The sequence below is a fragment of the Mytilus trossulus genome, chromosome 1, assembly GCF_036588685.1.
Source record: "Mytilus trossulus isolate FHL-02 chromosome 1, PNRI_Mtr1.1.1.hap1, whole genome shotgun sequence".
NCBI classification, from domain to species: Eukaryota; Metazoa; Mollusca; class Bivalvia; order Mytilida; family Mytilidae; genus Mytilus; species Mytilus trossulus.
This window is the reverse complement of record NC_086373.1, coordinates 15117121-15135182: the sequence shown is the minus strand read 5'-3', so window position 1 is coordinate 15135182 and position 18062 is coordinate 15117121. Positions and strand designations below refer to the sequence as shown.

At 31.5% G+C, this 18062-nt stretch overlaps 1 protein-coding gene across 3 annotated transcripts; it reads left to right on the top strand.

Annotated features, from left to right (window-relative positions):
* Positions 1-3387: 3387 nt before the first annotated feature.
* On the top strand, positions 3388-15064 carry LOC134716266 (PIH1 domain-containing protein 1-like). 3 transcript variants are annotated; one of them, XM_063579168.1, is made up of 10 exons: positions 3388-3464; positions 5619-5706; positions 6720-6789; positions 7391-7458; positions 8423-8684; positions 10579-10678; positions 11059-11139; positions 12101-12188; positions 12552-12695; positions 14848-15064. In XM_063579168.1, exons 2-10 carry the CDS (start codon positions 5638-5640, stop codon positions 14884-14886), a joined length of 921 nt encoding a protein of 306 aa, XP_063435238.1. In that variant the 5' UTR covers positions 3388-3464; positions 5619-5637; the 3' UTR covers positions 14887-15064. The 3 variants fall into 3 exon arrangements, with proteins under 3 accessions (XP_063435238.1, XP_063435220.1, XP_063435228.1); XM_063579150.1 differs by having other exon boundaries at positions 3394-3520; XM_063579158.1 differs by having other exon boundaries at positions 3408-3535.
* The last annotated feature ends 2998 nt before the right edge of the window (positions 15065-18062 follow it).

The following is an 18062-nucleotide window of genomic DNA, read 5'->3' as shown; positions in this document are numbered from 1 at the left end:
TTAGACTCGCTAAGAATTCGAACTTCCAGTAGATCGTGCTTTGTTAGAGACTTCAAAAATAGTAGAACTGTGTGTCAAAGCGATATCAGTTTGTTTTTGTTTATCGTTTTAAACATAAATCAGGCCGTTTGTTTTTCACGCATTAATTGTTTTACATTTGTTATTTCAGGGCTTTTATAGTGTATACTATGCGGTATGGGTTTTGCTCGTTAACGTATGGGATGAAAATTTCAGGGACTGAATTTTCGGATCTCCCTCGACACCGTTTGCGAGTATGGTCTTGAGGAAACGATGATAGTCCGTCGGAAGGGGAAAATAAATGGCTGACCCATGTTAAGAGAGAGCCATATCTCTTGCACGTAAAAGACACCCTTGTAGATTTCAAAATAGAGCAGGCTTATGCCGCTACAAGGCAGTAATCGCACCCGCAAAGTGGAAAGCATACACGTGGAGATTGAATGTAGCGGACAATTTTGGCCCTTAATCTCAATAACATCTTTATGAGTATACTTTTCATTTCTTTGTCAACTTCTTAAGCAGAATTTGTTATTACCTTTTAACAATTGCTATCAGATTCACAATGAATTCTTGTCTTTAACATATATCTATATAAATAGGAAAGCTAAGAGCAACTTTTATGCTTCATATCTATTTTTTGACAAGACACTTGCAAAAATTGGATACAAATGAAACAAATTAAGATCTATGAAACACGTTTTTGATAAATAAAAAGAACAAAGTTAGAAGGAATTTTTAAACGCTAATGTTGCGAAATGAACTAGGCATAATCTATGCTTGCATAAAATGGTTGCAAAGTAAGCATATTAAGACATCTGAATTTTTGAATCAACATTTTTGATATTGACTGTTGTTTGAAACTAATACAAAGTTATGAATCAGAACAACTGTAACACACTAAAAGTAAAAATTTAAATGTCGATATCGAATCGAAATCGTCAATATCAACGATATCGACTCATGTTTAAGATGAATTCTATGTTGAATATATACTAAGTAAAGAATTGATGCTACACATTGCAAGGGGAATCGATATCGACAACATAATCAAATTAATATTCGTGTATACAAATAAGAAAAATGTCATATAAAGTGATAAATCAAATCATTACATTTGAAGGAAAAAATTACGAGGGAAAATTTACATGATGATATTGACACTAGTTTAAGATGAACACAACGTCAGTTCTATGCAGAGTAAAACATGGATGCTACACATTACACGGACAATTGAAATGTCAATGTCGATATCGACAACATTTACTTAAGAATCTTCAAAGGAATAGAACCTTATTATGCTCAGAGCAGATTAAGTTAAGTGCTAATATCGATCGGAGATCGTCGATACCGTTGATATCGACACCTACACATGACCCAGTACAACTTACTATTGTAATAATGAATTAAATAAACAGGGCTTTATAGTAAACACGTGCACATCGATGTTGATACGACTAACGTCGATATCGATATATACAGATGAACTGGGGCATGCAACTGGTGAAGTTGACGAATGGGGTATACAGTTATTAAGTTAATATCTACATCGATACGATATCGTTGATATCGTCGATATAGTAACTTCGTCGTGTCTTTGGCAAACCTCTTTGTCACAATATTTGATTCCATTCTAACGCGTTTGTTGAGAGCTTGAAAAGTGTAAAAATGGCGAATGCAATCCATAGTACGACTTTGGACTACTGAACGTATAGCTAGCCTTGCTGCTAATAGAAGTGATTAGATCCACCACCCCAAAAAAATTAAAAATAATCAAATAGCGTACGTAGGTTTATAATTACTTTGGACACCAAAGGCTCGTTAAAAAGTTATTGCATCGAAATGTCATAATAACTCCAGTTCAGCGATATCAAGCGATATTCAACACCTTTATGGAAATGGAAATACTTGGTAAAATTAATTGTTGGTTGTAAATGTAAACTGAATTGTTTGCATTGAACATTGTAGCAGAGATCGTTATATTTGTATTTAAAAATCTGATTTCCAATATGGGAATGTGTGATAACGTCCTTGATAGCTAGCAGTAATTACATTGTTGTAATAACATTGTATAATAAAGATTGATGCAATAATCGGATATATAATTGTCAGTATAATTACTTCTATGTTTATCAATATCTCTCGCCTTTGGAGGACACTGACGCGATAACCGGACATTGGTATTTACTTTAGTTGCTAGGTGTACACAATGACGTATATGCAACAGTGGGTTTTCTTTCATTCGTTCTATGAAAAAAACTCCATGCAGCACTATTCATTACGGGCATCTCTTTTATAGGAAAGACAGTTAATGCTAGGTGTTAACAGTTTTCATAAAGAGAAACATAATTATGGCTTAAAAGGGAATTATTAAAGTATTGATTCGTTTTTCATGTTTAACGTAGGCATATGAAAACAATTCGCTAGACATCATGTGTGATCAAATTCTGGTTTTTGTAGGTATTTGTATGGTCCTTCATAATATCTTTGGTTCATTCATATAAACTGTGTACGCCGGCATTGGAATTTCTTTTCCCTGGTTTTTCTTATTGCACTCTTGTAAAGTTATAAAGCCAATCGAACCAGGAACATATATGTTAGATATACTGTTCTCAGATCGAACAAAGAGAGTTATATATAGAATCATATTCAAAACAGTGTGGTCCTGGCCATTGATTGACGACCTAAATTATCCCATTGACTGGGACAGATTAGGTGAACGTTTGTCTGTAACGACCATTGCTCACTTCTTACTTATTATAGAATTTAAACTGTGGGGTCACCAAAGGTTCTTAACGCCTTTAATAATAAAATAATTCTAAAAATTATTCAGGAATAACCTTTATGTTTTGATTTATATTATTGATATAAATCAACACAACGTATTATTCCGGATTCGTTTTTCGAATTGCTTTTTTTAGGTGTTGAGAACCTTTGGTGACCCCACCGTGAGATTCAGTGTCTTTAACAAGTACATAGTGAGCAGTGATTGTTACCGATAAACGTTCACCTAATCTGTCCCAGTCAATGGGATAATTTAGGTCGTCAATCAATGGCCAGGACCACACTGTTTTGAATATGATTCTATACGATATATAAGTTAAATAATACATATAAAGCACAAGTGACAAAGCGAAATGATTTTACGCAGTTCCAAATACCGTTCTGATCAACGCCATACAAGTTCTTTTCATTTCAATAATTGTTCACTAACAAAACCTTTAAGTATTAAATTATGCCAATTAAACTATACCTAAAATAAATTTTAAGATTCGTTGTGGTGCGTTATTAACTCAACTTAATAAATATGTGAAGTGATATTTTGAATGATCCGGAGAAGACACAATCTCAGTAGACTTGTAAAATTAAGCGCACCGACTTTGTTTCGGATATTACACCATGTTTGTTTGACAACATCAGGAAATTCCATGCTTTTTCTTCTTTAGCCGGTAGAATCAACAAGTTTAGACAGTTCAAAGATAGAAACCATATTAAAGAATACTGTGTAAATATACATATGGTCTAAAATCATTCATATATCTGTTTCAGATGCGAATCAAACACAAATGAAAGAACATCACTGACATCTGAACTATAGATCTATTTTTTGTACATCGTATAGTAGATATTTGGACTAACTTCAACTGTTTTAGCCACAAACAATAAAACATTTTCATAAGCACATACATACAAGTTTGGTAGTTAATACGACTTGAGTGTCATGGATAGCTTTAAACTCTAACAAACTTATAAAAAAGTAAACAAACTAGCCAAAAAATGCATTCATATAAATATAAAGTGTGAAATGCTTACATAAAATAATATCTTTCTTACTGTAGGCTAGATTCCTATTAGAATGTTACAAGTCCACTAGACTGAGAATGAGACGGCAATTATCCAATAACTATTCACAGATAAAACATTCCGATATATATACATTTAAATCATAGGTTTGAACGGACACGTAGTTTTCAATTTAGACTCGTTTGATTTAAACTATGTACACTTGGGTGCTGTCTTCATGTACAGTACTGTATGGTGTTAATTTCTTGGGTGCGCTTTTGTTGGATAGTGCACTCTGGAACCACTCTATTGTCATCTAGCTTCTGTTTAAGCTGTTAGGAGTTGGTTCAACTCTTGTATTTTTAGTCCGAGGGAAGAAGTGGTACAACTTACAATGTATATACTATCCATTATGATATGGTGTGATGGTAGTTGGTATAAACCTAGTTTGCCTCTAGTACGTCGATTTTTTGGGTGGAAGTAGAAATACCATCAATGTCCATTAATTCTTGCTGGATCCTGTAAAGCATGTCAAGTCGATGGTTACTTTGTCTGTTAGTTAGTGGTTCCCATCCTAGTTTCTTCATCATTTTTGTAACTCACCCCAGTGTTTTGTCAGTGTAGTTTGTTACAAACCTAGTGGCCCTCCTTTGTACTTGTTTTAGTTTATATATATATAATATATATACATGTCCTCAGTGGTATGAGGGTCCCATGCTGCACTTGCATATTCTAGAGTTGGTTTGACCAGAGAGATAGGTGTTTTAATCTTAGTTCATTTATATGTTTTGGAGTTAAGTATGATTTCCATTTTCACTGAACTACAATGTACATACATACAAATGTAGTACACAAATTTATTAAGGGGCTAGCTTTAGGCCCACAGGAATCCAACCCATTGGTGGCTTTCGGCTATTATCTGCTCTGTGGATGGGTTGTTGTCTCTTTTGACTTATTCCCTATTTCCATTTTCAATTTTATAATATTGAAATACATGTACATGATTGGGAACAAGAATTATTTTAACCAAAGGTTCAGAATCAATGAATAATTAGCATTTGTATAGGTTGGCAATTATGTTTATTAATTCCTTATTCAATTACGAATCCTCAAACTGTTCTGATTGGTAAATTTCAAACACTATGTGGAACTTTCTCTGTTTAATTTTCTCCAAGTAATGTAATTTGTCTTTGCTGTTTATGATTGAGGCTGAGGATGTTTGGTGTGTCAAATCGTCTTGTTTGTGATATGTGAAACAATTTATGACTTCCATTAAAACTCATGATCTGTACTTTCATAATTAAGTCTTGGAAGTACAGTATGGTGCCTATGTTGATGTTGCATATTTCTAGTTCTTTTGATACTTGGTGGTACATTACTTCTCTTTGATCTTCATAGTTAGAGAACTCTGTGAGATAGTGTTGTCATCATGGTGATGTTTCAGAGCAAATAATTTTTCATAATTTTAAAGAACCAAAATTATTGAACAAAAAGTGGTAGAATAATCTGATGGCTGAAAAAGTCTGCCTACACATTCCATGAACTATACTGGCCTCCAGAATAGTTGTTACAAGAAAAATCACCAGCATCAAATTTCCAAACAATTCCTGTAAAATTCAGTGCATCCCCCTATTTTCATTCTTGTTTTACATTGTGTTATGCCTTCATATTTAAATTGCAATCATGCATAGTCAATCTTAATAGTGTATATGGTGAAAGGATAAAGTGTTTGGTTTGAATTTTATTTATTATTCTTGATTCCTAATTATGTAAAAGTTTGACATGCAATGTATGCATTTCATGTATAATGTATATTGCAGGACTGAAATCAAATAAAAGATGTTAAATCCGGAGATGACAGATGAAGATGCAGCCAATGCATTTCTAAGCAAGTTGATGTTAGATACAGTAAGTTCTTTACCATTATTAAAATACCTTGCACATTTTTAAAATGTTTTTTTTGTTTTGGAAACATGAAGAACATTACTCAGCCTATAGCCCTTTTGCTAATTTATTATTTTAATATTGATTTCCTTAGTATTTTATTGCATTGCTAACTATTGTGGACATGAGACAGATTTTGTTATAAACAATTTATAAATGAATCTTGAACAATTATTTGTGATGACCATGTACATGACATGTTTTTTTAAAGCCAATAATGCAGTTGTCTGCTTTTATATGAAAACCTATAGGTGCTAGAGGAAAATGTAAATTGTAGAAATTTCCAATTATCTTGAAACCAATTGTACATTGGATGAAATTTAACTAAAGCAAAAATAATTGTCAAAAGATTATACATGTACATGATATATAGACCTTGATCAATAAAATTTATAAATGTTTTATCTATTTAAAAGAAGTTATGTCAATTTAGCATATTCTGTATTTTAAGTTTAAAGGTATCATAAAAAAAAAAGCAAGATTTAAATTGAAATGAAAAAAAATAAGCAAAACAAAGATCTACATGCCTTTGAAAATTTCATTTCATACAAACCATTTGGAGTTGTTGCAACTGTTACATGTATGTCATTTGTAGGTTTTATTTTTTCTTCTTTTCTGAAACCACTCATTCGTTAGAAAAAATCATACTATACTAAACACTTTTGAAACAAACTACAGTGTATTGTGTGAATGGCTCTTGGGGTATCTCTGATGTTCTGATTCATCAAGAAACATGACTAGGGTGGCTACACAAACATGTATTTATATAGAATACTTGGTACAAGCTGCAGTTTTTGGCATATACCTTAAAACTTGTAAGCGGTGAGAAAATCTGGCAGGTTTAGAATATTAATGAGAATGTTGAGACCATACTTGTCAAGAAAACTATTTTATTGAAAATTAAAACTGCAATTATGGTCAAAGGAAGACAATTCTAATTCAAAATATTGCCTAAATGTAAACTGTTATTATTTCAGAATAAAGAAGAAGGTGATACTAGTCCTTCTTATGGTGGAGTTCCGTATGTAACAGTTGTACCATCACCTGGTAATACAGTTATATTAGACATGTGGATAGGATTTGAATATTATTTTATATGTAAAGATTAATCTTTATGCATTAAAGTACATGTAAACAATTAAGGACATTGCCTTGTGCAGAATACTCTGACAATAGCATGTGAAAGAAAAGTTTAAAAAGGTTTATGACCTAAGCTAACTTTAATAATGTGGTAGACAAAGAAGTATCTGCATCTAAATGTGACTTGATTAAAAGTATTTTGAGCGTCCTTTTCTTCAACCATTTTACATCGCCATAATTTACTGGTTTATTTGAAATTTTTGCTTTCTTGTAAAAGGTTATTATTTACCACAATCTCTATATGTTTCTTCGATTGTTCAACCTCATGGAAAAACTAGTTGGTTTCCAGTATTTCTGATTATAGTCTAGATGATAATTTTTAAAACTACATTATATTTGTACCACTTCTTTAAAGAAGACTATTCTATACCTGTTTTTTTTCCTAACTATTATAAAACTGCTGACATAAGTAGACAAAAACATTTTATGTTGTACAAAATATATATAATTATTAGAGAAACCACATTAAATGAGATTGACTATAATTATACAACTATATCTTTTGCAGGTTTTTGTGTCAAGACAAAGAATGACTCTGGACAGAAAATCTTTATCAATGTTTGCCATTGTGATAATGTAAGTCAAAATGATTAATGATGTTATAATCAGGCTGGTGCATCTCTTAATCTCTTAAAATGTTATTTTTCATTGAAAAACTATCAGGTAATTCTTATCATTTATTTAATATTCATATTAGGACAACTACACACCATGTTACCAATTTATCCTGATTTTTTTATGACACTTTTTTATTGTTTTTCCATGATAAATTTCGAATTAGGACAATTGCACACTGTGTAACGAATTTCTTACTTTTGTATAATGAGATAATATAATTAATTAATTATTTATCAAAATTATAAAGTAAAATGGTAAGATTTATTTAGATATTTGATGTTTGTCAAAGACTGTATTAACAAAGAAAGAGAAGATACCAACAGGCAATAATGGAAAAACATAAATCAAATAAAAACAAACAACACCATGACAAAAAATTGAAAAAAGGAAAGAATATCAATATCTAACAGTTAAACTCTGGAAGGGTAAGCAGTTCCTTCTCCACATGTTGCTAACCAAGAAAAACTCCTGTACTTTTCATTACTTTTGTGTATTTGTGTTGCTTTTGTAGAGGTTCAAACTTGGGAAATTTACGTTAAGATATATACTAGTAAACAAGTCTGTTCAGACATAACTTTTAATAACAACTATTAAAGCGCTCACAACAACATCACAGAAATCACTGGCGTTAACAAGGATAAAGTAGAAACTAAAGAATGTCTTTATCCCATAACAATCTTGACATCTTTGACATTAATTTAAACATTAAACTTTTTTCATATCAGTTATTTTGAAATAAATTAAGCTAAAACAGGAAAATTTTGTGAACTCCAACATTTGATAAAATGATGGAATAGATAATATCCTTTTAGTTTATATGACAGATGAGTAGCAAAGTAAGCAAATCTTATTGTTATTTTAATATTGTGTACACCATATATATATTGCATTGTAATTACTTCAATATTTATTTAATCCAAAGGTTCCTCAGCCAAGAGACATTACAGAAGATGATTTATTAAAGCTGTTGGACTCGGATGATCCGTTTAGTTTCCGAGTTCCAATGAGTTTAGGAGAACCACATGCTGAGACGGACAAGAGTGGTAGTGGGTGTACTGTATATGATATTGTTGTCCACACACAATTCTTAGAGAAAATGAAGACCAGTGAAGTGTTCAAGGCATTTTTCTTAAGTGTATCAATGGAGGGTATAGAAGACAAATTCAAAACAACAATTGATAGAAGTGAGTGGCCATCTACTGGTTCTTAAAAAAAAACTCATCGCTATTTGTCTATTATGCTTTATAACAACTTTAATTGTTTAATTTCAAAAGGAGAATGTCTAATGCAATACTGCAAATGCAATTCCATTGTCAGGGTTATAGATCTTCTTTCCTTGAAACTCTTAGGAATTCTTTGCTCTAATAGAACTTTAAATTGTCCATCCTTTGAAGTTGTCTTTACTAATCATTGAAGTGTAATTTCATGGACAAGACAAATCTCATTTACATGCCTCCAAGGAGCAATTTTTGAAGACCTTGCACATTGACTAAACATATTTAGGCAATTGGTTTCTTTGTTGACTTACTGAGACTCTAATAATAAAAAATATGAGCTAACAAGTTTTACCTTCCCAGACTTAATAATTGTAGAGATTGTAAAAAGAGTTAACTTTTAAACTTTTAAAAGTAAATATTTTGAGAAAATTAAGGGGGGATAATTCAAATCTTATAAGAAAACATGAATTTAACAAATTTACTTATACAATATATAAGTTTATTATTATTTAATTATTATTGTTACTTTTTCAATTAAATAAAAATAATTTGTATAAGTAGTACCCAGGACTGGTAGTGTCACATATTTCCATAAAGCTATTTGTTCTATGTACAAAGACACTGCTATGACACTACACTTAATTAACTCAAAAGATTTACAGTTAAGAATTCTGTTAGTGGTTATAGACTGAAGTATGATAACTTACTGTTCTGAAAAGTTGATACTGCACCTGTTTAATTATTGTGACAACTGAAAAGAATGATTTCATATTTCATCAGAAGTTTGACAGGGATCGACTGCACATTATTACACGCATGAATTATAATGCACACAAAAAGTATTTGTCGTAAATTTCAATATTGTTTTTTTTAATATTATGATTGATTAGAAATATTAAATCATGTGTACATGTATCTGTTAAAGGCTCAAAATGACATTTCACCCATTTTCACCATTTTCCTGCCAAAATTTGGGCTTTAAGGCAAAATATTTTTTTTCCTTATTGGTGACCTATGTTTTATATAATGGTTTTGGACCAATTGTCATAGAACGCTTTTTTGATATTCCGATATAAATATGTCAACACCTCTATTTTCCCTATCATTTCATTGAAAAATGGTCTCTTTTACATACCTGTTTAAAAGTAATAAATTTTGAGCTTAAATGGTCTGTGACTCACTATTTTTTATCGACCAATTTGATTCACTGTCTGTTAAAATAACAAAAAAATACCGCACTTCTGTTAGAAACTTCGAATAGGCACGAGCCACTTTAAATTCGAATGTGTGAGCATTTAGTACATGGTCAGAATAAACATATATTTTTGGTATTTAAAAGTTCCTCTTTGGAAGATTGATTTCTGTGTTTTGGCCTGCTTCTGGAGGATTTAATGACTTTTTATGCCCACCTACAAAAGTAGAGGGGCATTATGTTTTCTGGTCTGTGCGTCTGTTCGTCCATCTGTCTGTCCGTTCGTTTGTCCATCTGTCCGTCCGTTCATTCGTCCATCTGTTCGTCCGTCTGTCCCGCTTCAGGTTAAAGTTTTTGGTCAAGGTAGTTTTTGATGAAGTTGAAGTCCAATCAACTTCAAACTTAGTACACATGTTCCCTATGATATGATCTTTCTAATTTTAATGCCAAATTAGAGTTTTTATCCCAATGTCACGGTCCACTGAACATAGAAAATGAAAGTGCAAGTGGGGCATTCGTGTACTGAGGACACATTCTTGTTTATCCAATTTCATGGTCCATTGAACATTGAAAATGATAGTGCGATTGGGGCATCCGTGTACATTCTTGTTTCTGGTGAAAAATAATAAAGACGTGTGTAATGTTTGTATTCTTGTCCTTTTTTTCCAGAATGGATTATTTTAAAGAACAGAAAGTCAATCGGTACTTTACAGGAACATAATGTGAGGAAACAGTCTAAACCAGTTATAATGGATATGGATGAATATGGGTTTGTACAGTAATGAATAGTACTGATGTTATGTTTTTGTGATCAACAGCTGTTTTAAAAAAGAGCTTTTTAATGCCATAAACATAAACAGCAGATTTTGTGTTTATTCCAGTTTGTTTCCTTTATATCGATCAATACTTGCCAAATTGCTAATTTTAGTTTTGGGAATGTAGGAAATATTTTGTTTAAGTGTTTTGTACAGGCAGAGATGCTTTTGTAAAAGTGTCTCTTAAAATATTCCTCAATACCTGTTAACATTTTCTCACATACAGTTTTAGTTATTTCGATTTTTTCCTCTTACATTTGCTGTAAAAAATGTGGTAAACTTTCTCTCTTTTGCCAAACTAAAAATAGAATTAACATATATATATATATTATAGATCACCACATGGTAGTATGGGTAATCCTCTTATACAAGAAGTAGAGAAAAAGCCACCAACAAAAGAAGAACTGAGAGCTAGGTACAATATTGTTAAAAATATTATAGCCTAGAAAATCATATTTGCTTAATTTTCATTTATTTTTAAGAATGCATTACCTTTGGCTGAAAAAAGTCACATATCAGTGTAATACTTTTTTTAATTATTGAAGATTGAAAATATTTTTGTTATAAGAAGCTAACAAAAAAACATAGCAGATAATTATGGTCTTGAATTTAGAACATTGTAAAACTACTTCAAAACAAGTTTAAATTAATGTACTGACACAGATATATTTATATGACATTGCGTGTTGGATGTCAGACTGTCATTTGTGTTGTTGAAACTGTTTCTCAAGGATTTAAAGTTAGGAAAAATATTTTCTCTAATTTTTGTGCTATTTTCACATTTCCTGACCGGTGTGACAAAAATATTTCTCCTCACTAGTGAAAAATCTGTTCTCGGCAAATGATTAGTCAAAATTTGATTATGACGTCAAAATGTTTTGTTTTCTTCTCAATTTTCCTATTGTGACGTCATGAAAAAAGGTGACCTTGCCTGATGACGTTGCATATAAAGAGCACAATTTTCTGAAAGTCTTTGAAAAAGAAAAATAGAAAGCATTAGAGAAACAGATTCCCACACTATAACTCGTGTATTACGATATTTCTCCACTGTCGACAGTTAAATTTTATTATTTAAAGAGCTCGGCAAGCCTCGCGCTTTAAATAATAAAATTTAACTGTCTCCAGTGGAGAAATATCGTAATACACTTGTTGCAGTGTAAAAATCTATATATCAAACATGGTATATTGTTTTACTATCACTTTTAGCTATTTAATTGTTTCTTTGTCTCTCAAAAATATGCAAGTTGGGGTTAAGTTGCATTTAGGTAAATTTGATAGAACATAGTACTGCCAATTTTAGCAAAACATATTTCCTTGAAACAAAACTTTCAAATTTAAACAGTCCTTTATATATGTCTATGTGTTATATATTTCAGGGGAGAGGAACCACTTTTTAGAATAATTCAAGAGCCTCCAGTTGGTCATCCAGAATTTTTAGTAGCAGAAATCAATCTTCCAAAAGTTGTAAGTATAGATTATAAACCATATTGTGGATTCAATTATTTCGTTGAATACTAGTTTTCATGGATTTGTTGGTGCAGGTGAACCACGAAATGGATGAATCCACAAAACTACTTTAGTTTCTTTACAAGTAGCATTTGTCTGGAAAATCTCAAATTTGACATATAAGAATTTTTTTCCCAGACTGATATTAAAAAGTGGTTTATATGAACAACATTGATTTTCTTGTTATTTAGAAATAAAGTTTTGATGTTGTAAATCAAAATTAAAAAAAAATCAGTTGCTAACTAAAATGTAGGTATACCTCAACTCAATTAGTTGACTCTTTTTTATGTAAATTATTGCAGAACAGATATTATATTTCAGAAATTAACCTCCTCATTAGAGTTAGATATAGGAGAGGATAGAATCTTCCTTCAGACTAGATCCAATGTGTATTATCTAGATATATATCTACCATACAACTTGATACAGGAGGAATGTGGGGCTCAGTTTAATAAGAAAACTAGAGTAAGTATTGTGCTCTGGCCTTTGTTAGTCTTGTTCTATTTTTAATTTTAGTTTCTTGTGTACAATTTGAGGTTTAGTATGGCATTCATTATCACTGAACAAGTATAAATATGTATTTAGGGGCCAGCTGAAGGACGCCTCCCAGTGCAGGAATTTTTCTGCTGTTTTCTGTTCTATGGTCGGGTTGTTGTCTCTTTGACACATTACCCATTTCCATTCTCAATTTTATTGTGCATATTTAGGTGTAACAGGAGTTGGTAGGTATCCAACACTGATACAGCTATCCAATTTTACAAACAAAAAATCTAGATTAACTGAAAAGAAATTAACACTAGTTATGGCTGCAAAATACCACTTTGTTTAAAATTCATCTACATTGAATAAATCTCTATATTATCCACACTCTTGATTTGAAATCATGTGAGGTAAATGTATAAGTGAAACTTGTGCTTCCTATGTTATGGTGTTCAGGCAGGTTGGGCATTGAAAAGTTATTACCTTTTTTATGCTCACCTGGCCCGAAGGTCCAAGTGAGCTTTTCCCATCACTTTGCGTCTGTCGTCGTCCATCGTGGTTAGCTTTTACAAAAATCTTCTCCTCTGTAACTACTGGGCTAAATTAATCCAAATTAAGCCACTGCTAAGAATAGAACATAGGGGTAAAATGCAAAATGCAGTTTTTGGCTTATAACTCAAAAACCAAAGCATTTAGAGCAAATCTGCTTTTGGTAAATTGTTTATCAGGTCTTGACCCCTTTAGGAGTTATTGCCCTTTATAGTCAATTTTTAACAATTTTTCGTAAATCTGAGTTATCTTTTACAAAAATCTTCTCCTCTGAAACTACTTGGCTGAATTAATCCAAACTTGGTAACAATCATCTTTGGGGTATGTAGTTTAGAAAAATGTGTCTGTTGACCCGGCCATCTAACCAAGATGGCTGCCACTGCTAAGAATAGAACATAGGGGTAAAATGCAGTTTTTGGCTTATAACTCAAAAACCAAAGCATTTAGAGCAAATCTGACATGGGGTAAAATTGTTTATCTGGTGAAAGATCTATCTGCCCTGAAATTTTTAGATGAATTGGACAATCTGATGATGGGTTGCTGCCCCTGAATTTGTAATTTTGAGGAAATTTTGCTGTTTTTGGTTGTCTTGAATATTATTATAGATAGAGGTAGACTGTAAACAGCAATAATGATCAGCAAAGTGAGATTAACAAATAAAACAACATGACCAAAATGGTCAGTTGACCCCTTTAGGAGTTATTGCCCTTTATAGCCAATTTTCAATCGGCTTCCTCGGTTTAATATTCACCTAGACCAAGGTGAGCGACACAGGCTCTTTAGAGCCTTTAGTTTGTTTATTAGGTCCTCCTTTAGTATTTGAAGCTCCACATACAGATTGCACTCACATTTAAGTTGTTCGCCAGCTATTATGGAATATTTTTTGATTTTTCTTCTTATTTTCTCTGATATGAGAACATAACAATTTTTCAGCAAAATTTTGAAAAGAAGGTACTTATTTTAAATAATTCACTCCTACTACAGGTTCCAATCCCTATCTATGAAAGCTCATAAATAGAATGCACATATATTGAAATTGTGCATGGTATTAAGGAATTAATTTAAGTCTGGTTTAACAATTTTCAATGCTTTCAAACTTTAAAATCCAAAATCTACAAAAATGACATCCTTTATTATCAAATTTTCCTATGGTTTTCAAAACCTCACACACCAAATGAAAATGTATAGGAGGTTTGAAATTGTTATCATGGAATTGTTTAGAATTGTCTCCATTTTCCAGTATTTTAAATAACATTTTATTTTTGCATATATTTGAATGTTTCTGGTGGACCTTACTCCATGAGTTTTAAAAACACTTCATTTAATCTTGCCACTTTAGTCTATTAAAAATCAATTTTAAAAGGATGTTCTTATCCCAGGCATAGATTACCTAAGCTGTATTTGGCACAACTTTTTGGAATTTTGGATCCTTAATGCTCTTCCAACTTTGTACTTGTTTGGGTTTATAAATATTTTTGATTTGAGCCTCACTGATGAGTCTTATGTAGACGAAACGCGCGTCTGGCGTACTAAATTATAATCCTGGTACCTTTGATATCTATTTAATAATCTTTTATTTTATTTATAGATATTAACCATGACAATGCCAGTCCAGCCTTTAAGCTGACAGTAACCAGATAGCAGAACATTTAGTTTATGAATGAAGCCAATACTGCCATGGCCACTTTTAGGCCAGCATGTTTTTCTCCAGCTTTTTCTGTTATGGATTATGAGGGAGACTGAAATGCAATTTTGTTTAAAATGTGAAAATGTTACATTTAAGAATAAATTGACATTCAGTGTTATTGTTCTAGTTTTTTTTTAATACTGTAAAAACACAATCACCTTAGACATATTTAAATTAATCTTCTGCAATATTTACATGATCCTTTTAACCAAAAAAAAAATATGTTTGATTGAGATTTTTGCATTAAAATTAAAAATAATCAAAAGAAATCTGAAACAGTGCTTTAATGTCTAACTCTGGTACATAAAGAAGAGATATAAAAAGTAAAAATAATGAGCAGGACAAGATTTGCAACATATCAAAAATACAGAAATTGTCAGTCAAATCTGCATAGAATTTATTTATTTATTATAAAAAATCAGCAAGACAAAATTTATAATTAGCATAGAGTAAAGCCGAATTGTTAGTTAACTCAATGTAAGAGTTATTGGTCTTGAAGTGTGTTTTTTACCCATTAGTTTGTATTTTTAACAAACATTACAAGGGAAAACTGTAAACAATATAAATGATGAGTAAACAAGATCAGCAACAGAGATCTCAATCGAACTATATTCTAGCAACAGAGCCTTTTTTTAAAAGAGCCTCTAGTTTTAGTTTCACTTATGAAAATATCCCAATTAATTTATTAGTGGGTGTGATCCCTAAAGAATCTTTAATTTTTTATATCTAAGCTTGCTCCCAAAAGTTTTTTTCATTTTAAGGTGTTTTCATGTCTCTATATTGATCGTTCATTTAATTTTTTTCATTTTGATAGATTTGGTTTGAAACAGTTTTCCATTTTTTTTATCCAAATGTGGAAGGGTATTGTTTTATCTCTGTTTGTCCTTTCTTACATCTTTCTGTCCGTTTCTTTATCCTTCCATCCATCATGTAGTACTTAATTTGCTTGGTTAACTTATTCTAAATGTTTTAAAATGTTTAAATATTAGAGGTTATACATTTTGTTGAGTATAAGCAGATAATATAATGATAGTTTGATGATTTCCTGTCACTTAATAACTCAAAATTCAAAGAGTGCTTGAATCTTATTTGTCCTATAGTGAGCTCAAAATTAAAGGATAATACGGAAACTAAAAATGCAAAAAAGGAAAGTCAGTAATCAAATTGCAATATCAAAAGCTCAAACACATTAAATGAATGGATAACAACTGTCATTCAAAACACAACATAGAAAACCAAAGATTGAAACCCAACTAAAATCTGGGAGTGATCTCAGGTCCTCAAGAAGAGTAAGCATATTCTGCTCCACAAATGGCATCAATCGTGCTGTTCATATAAAACCCAATGATAAGTCTTATTTGAAAATTCATATTTGAGGACGATTGTAGTTACGACAATTAGAGCATAACAGACTATTTGTACAACACATATTCCTTAATCGTGAACAAACTCATGATGGCGTCCGTAAAATATACAAAGGGATGAATTAAAATTCAACACTTGGAACTCATGGGTTTATAGCTTTCATATGAGCAGTAATCCTTTATCAATGAATTCATGATTAGAAAATACAAGCCCCGGAATATCGTATTAACAGGGATATACTAGTATGTACTACGTATGCAGGCGCTGCTGGATGTTGCTGCATAGAAACTGAATTGGTGTTTTAAACATTTTAACAACTTGACTTCATGTTAGGAATATTCATGTGAAATACCTTAAATTGTTTCGTTCCTTTCGCGATAGGTTTTGAAAAACTGTTATCTAATTGTCCAAAAAATAACTTATATGATAACCGAAATGAATGATTACTGAAACAAACATGTTTGGGATTTTTTCATTGTTGAAAGGCATGCGGTGACATATCGTTGTTAATTTCTGTGTCATTTGATCTCTAGTGAAGAGTTGTCTAATTGGCAATCACACCAAATCCCTTTAACATCATTTACCATTGGAAATACTCGACGATGTTTGCAACTCCTCATATTCTACCTACCTACCTTGATAATAGTTATCAAAGGTACCAGGATTATAATTTAGTACGCCAGACGCGCGTTTCGTCTACATACGACTTACCAGTGACGCTCATATCAAAATATTTATAAATCCAAACAAGTCAAAGTTAAAAAGGAATGATAATAGTTATCAAAAGTACCAGGATTACAATTTTATACGCCAGACGCGCGTTTCGTCTACATAAGACTCATCAGTGACGCTCATATCAAAATAATAAAAAAGCCAAATAAATACAAAGTTGAAGAGCATTGAGGACCCAAAATTGCAAAAAGTTGTGCCACGGCTAAGGTAATCTACTCCTGGGGTAAGAAAATCCATAGTTTTTGGAAAATTACTAAGTTTTGTAAACAGAAAATTTATAAAAATGACCATATAATTGATATTCATGCCAACACCGAAGTGCTGACTACTGGGCTGGTGATACCTGCGACGAAGTTTATCCCCACTCGTAATTAAACTTTATGAATAACTAATAATTTAAAAACAATGACCATGTTACAGCAACAAATAACACCAATAAAATGTTTGACATTTTTTTTGTAATCTGATTTTTTTTTACTAAATGGCTTTATTCATAACATCTGAACTGCACATTTAAATTAAAAGTTAAAAGTAAAATCACAAAAATAATGAACTCCGAGGAAAATTGAAAACGGAAAGTCCCTAATCAAATGAAAAATTCCAACGAATGGACAACAACTGTCATATTCCTGACTTGATACAGGCATTGTCAAATGTAAAAAAATGGTAGATTAAACCTAGTGTTATAGCGCTTAACCTCTCAATTGTATGACAGTCGCATCAAGTTTTGAATTTGTTTCTATTTTAAGGTTTAAATTATTCAAAGAAAATATTACCTATTTGCCCCCCTTAATACTAACGAGAATATAATGTATTATTCAAGAAGAATGTTGAGAATAAAAGAATACTTTGATAAAAAATGCTATTCATATTAGGTAAAATTATTCTTAAACTTTAGAAAACTGAAAACAGAATTAGTAACTAGGCAAATTTAACTGACATGACATCAAACATTCTTCAATTTTAGTTGATGTCTGTTCCCGAACATAATCTTCGTGAGCTTGCAAGAACAACCTAGG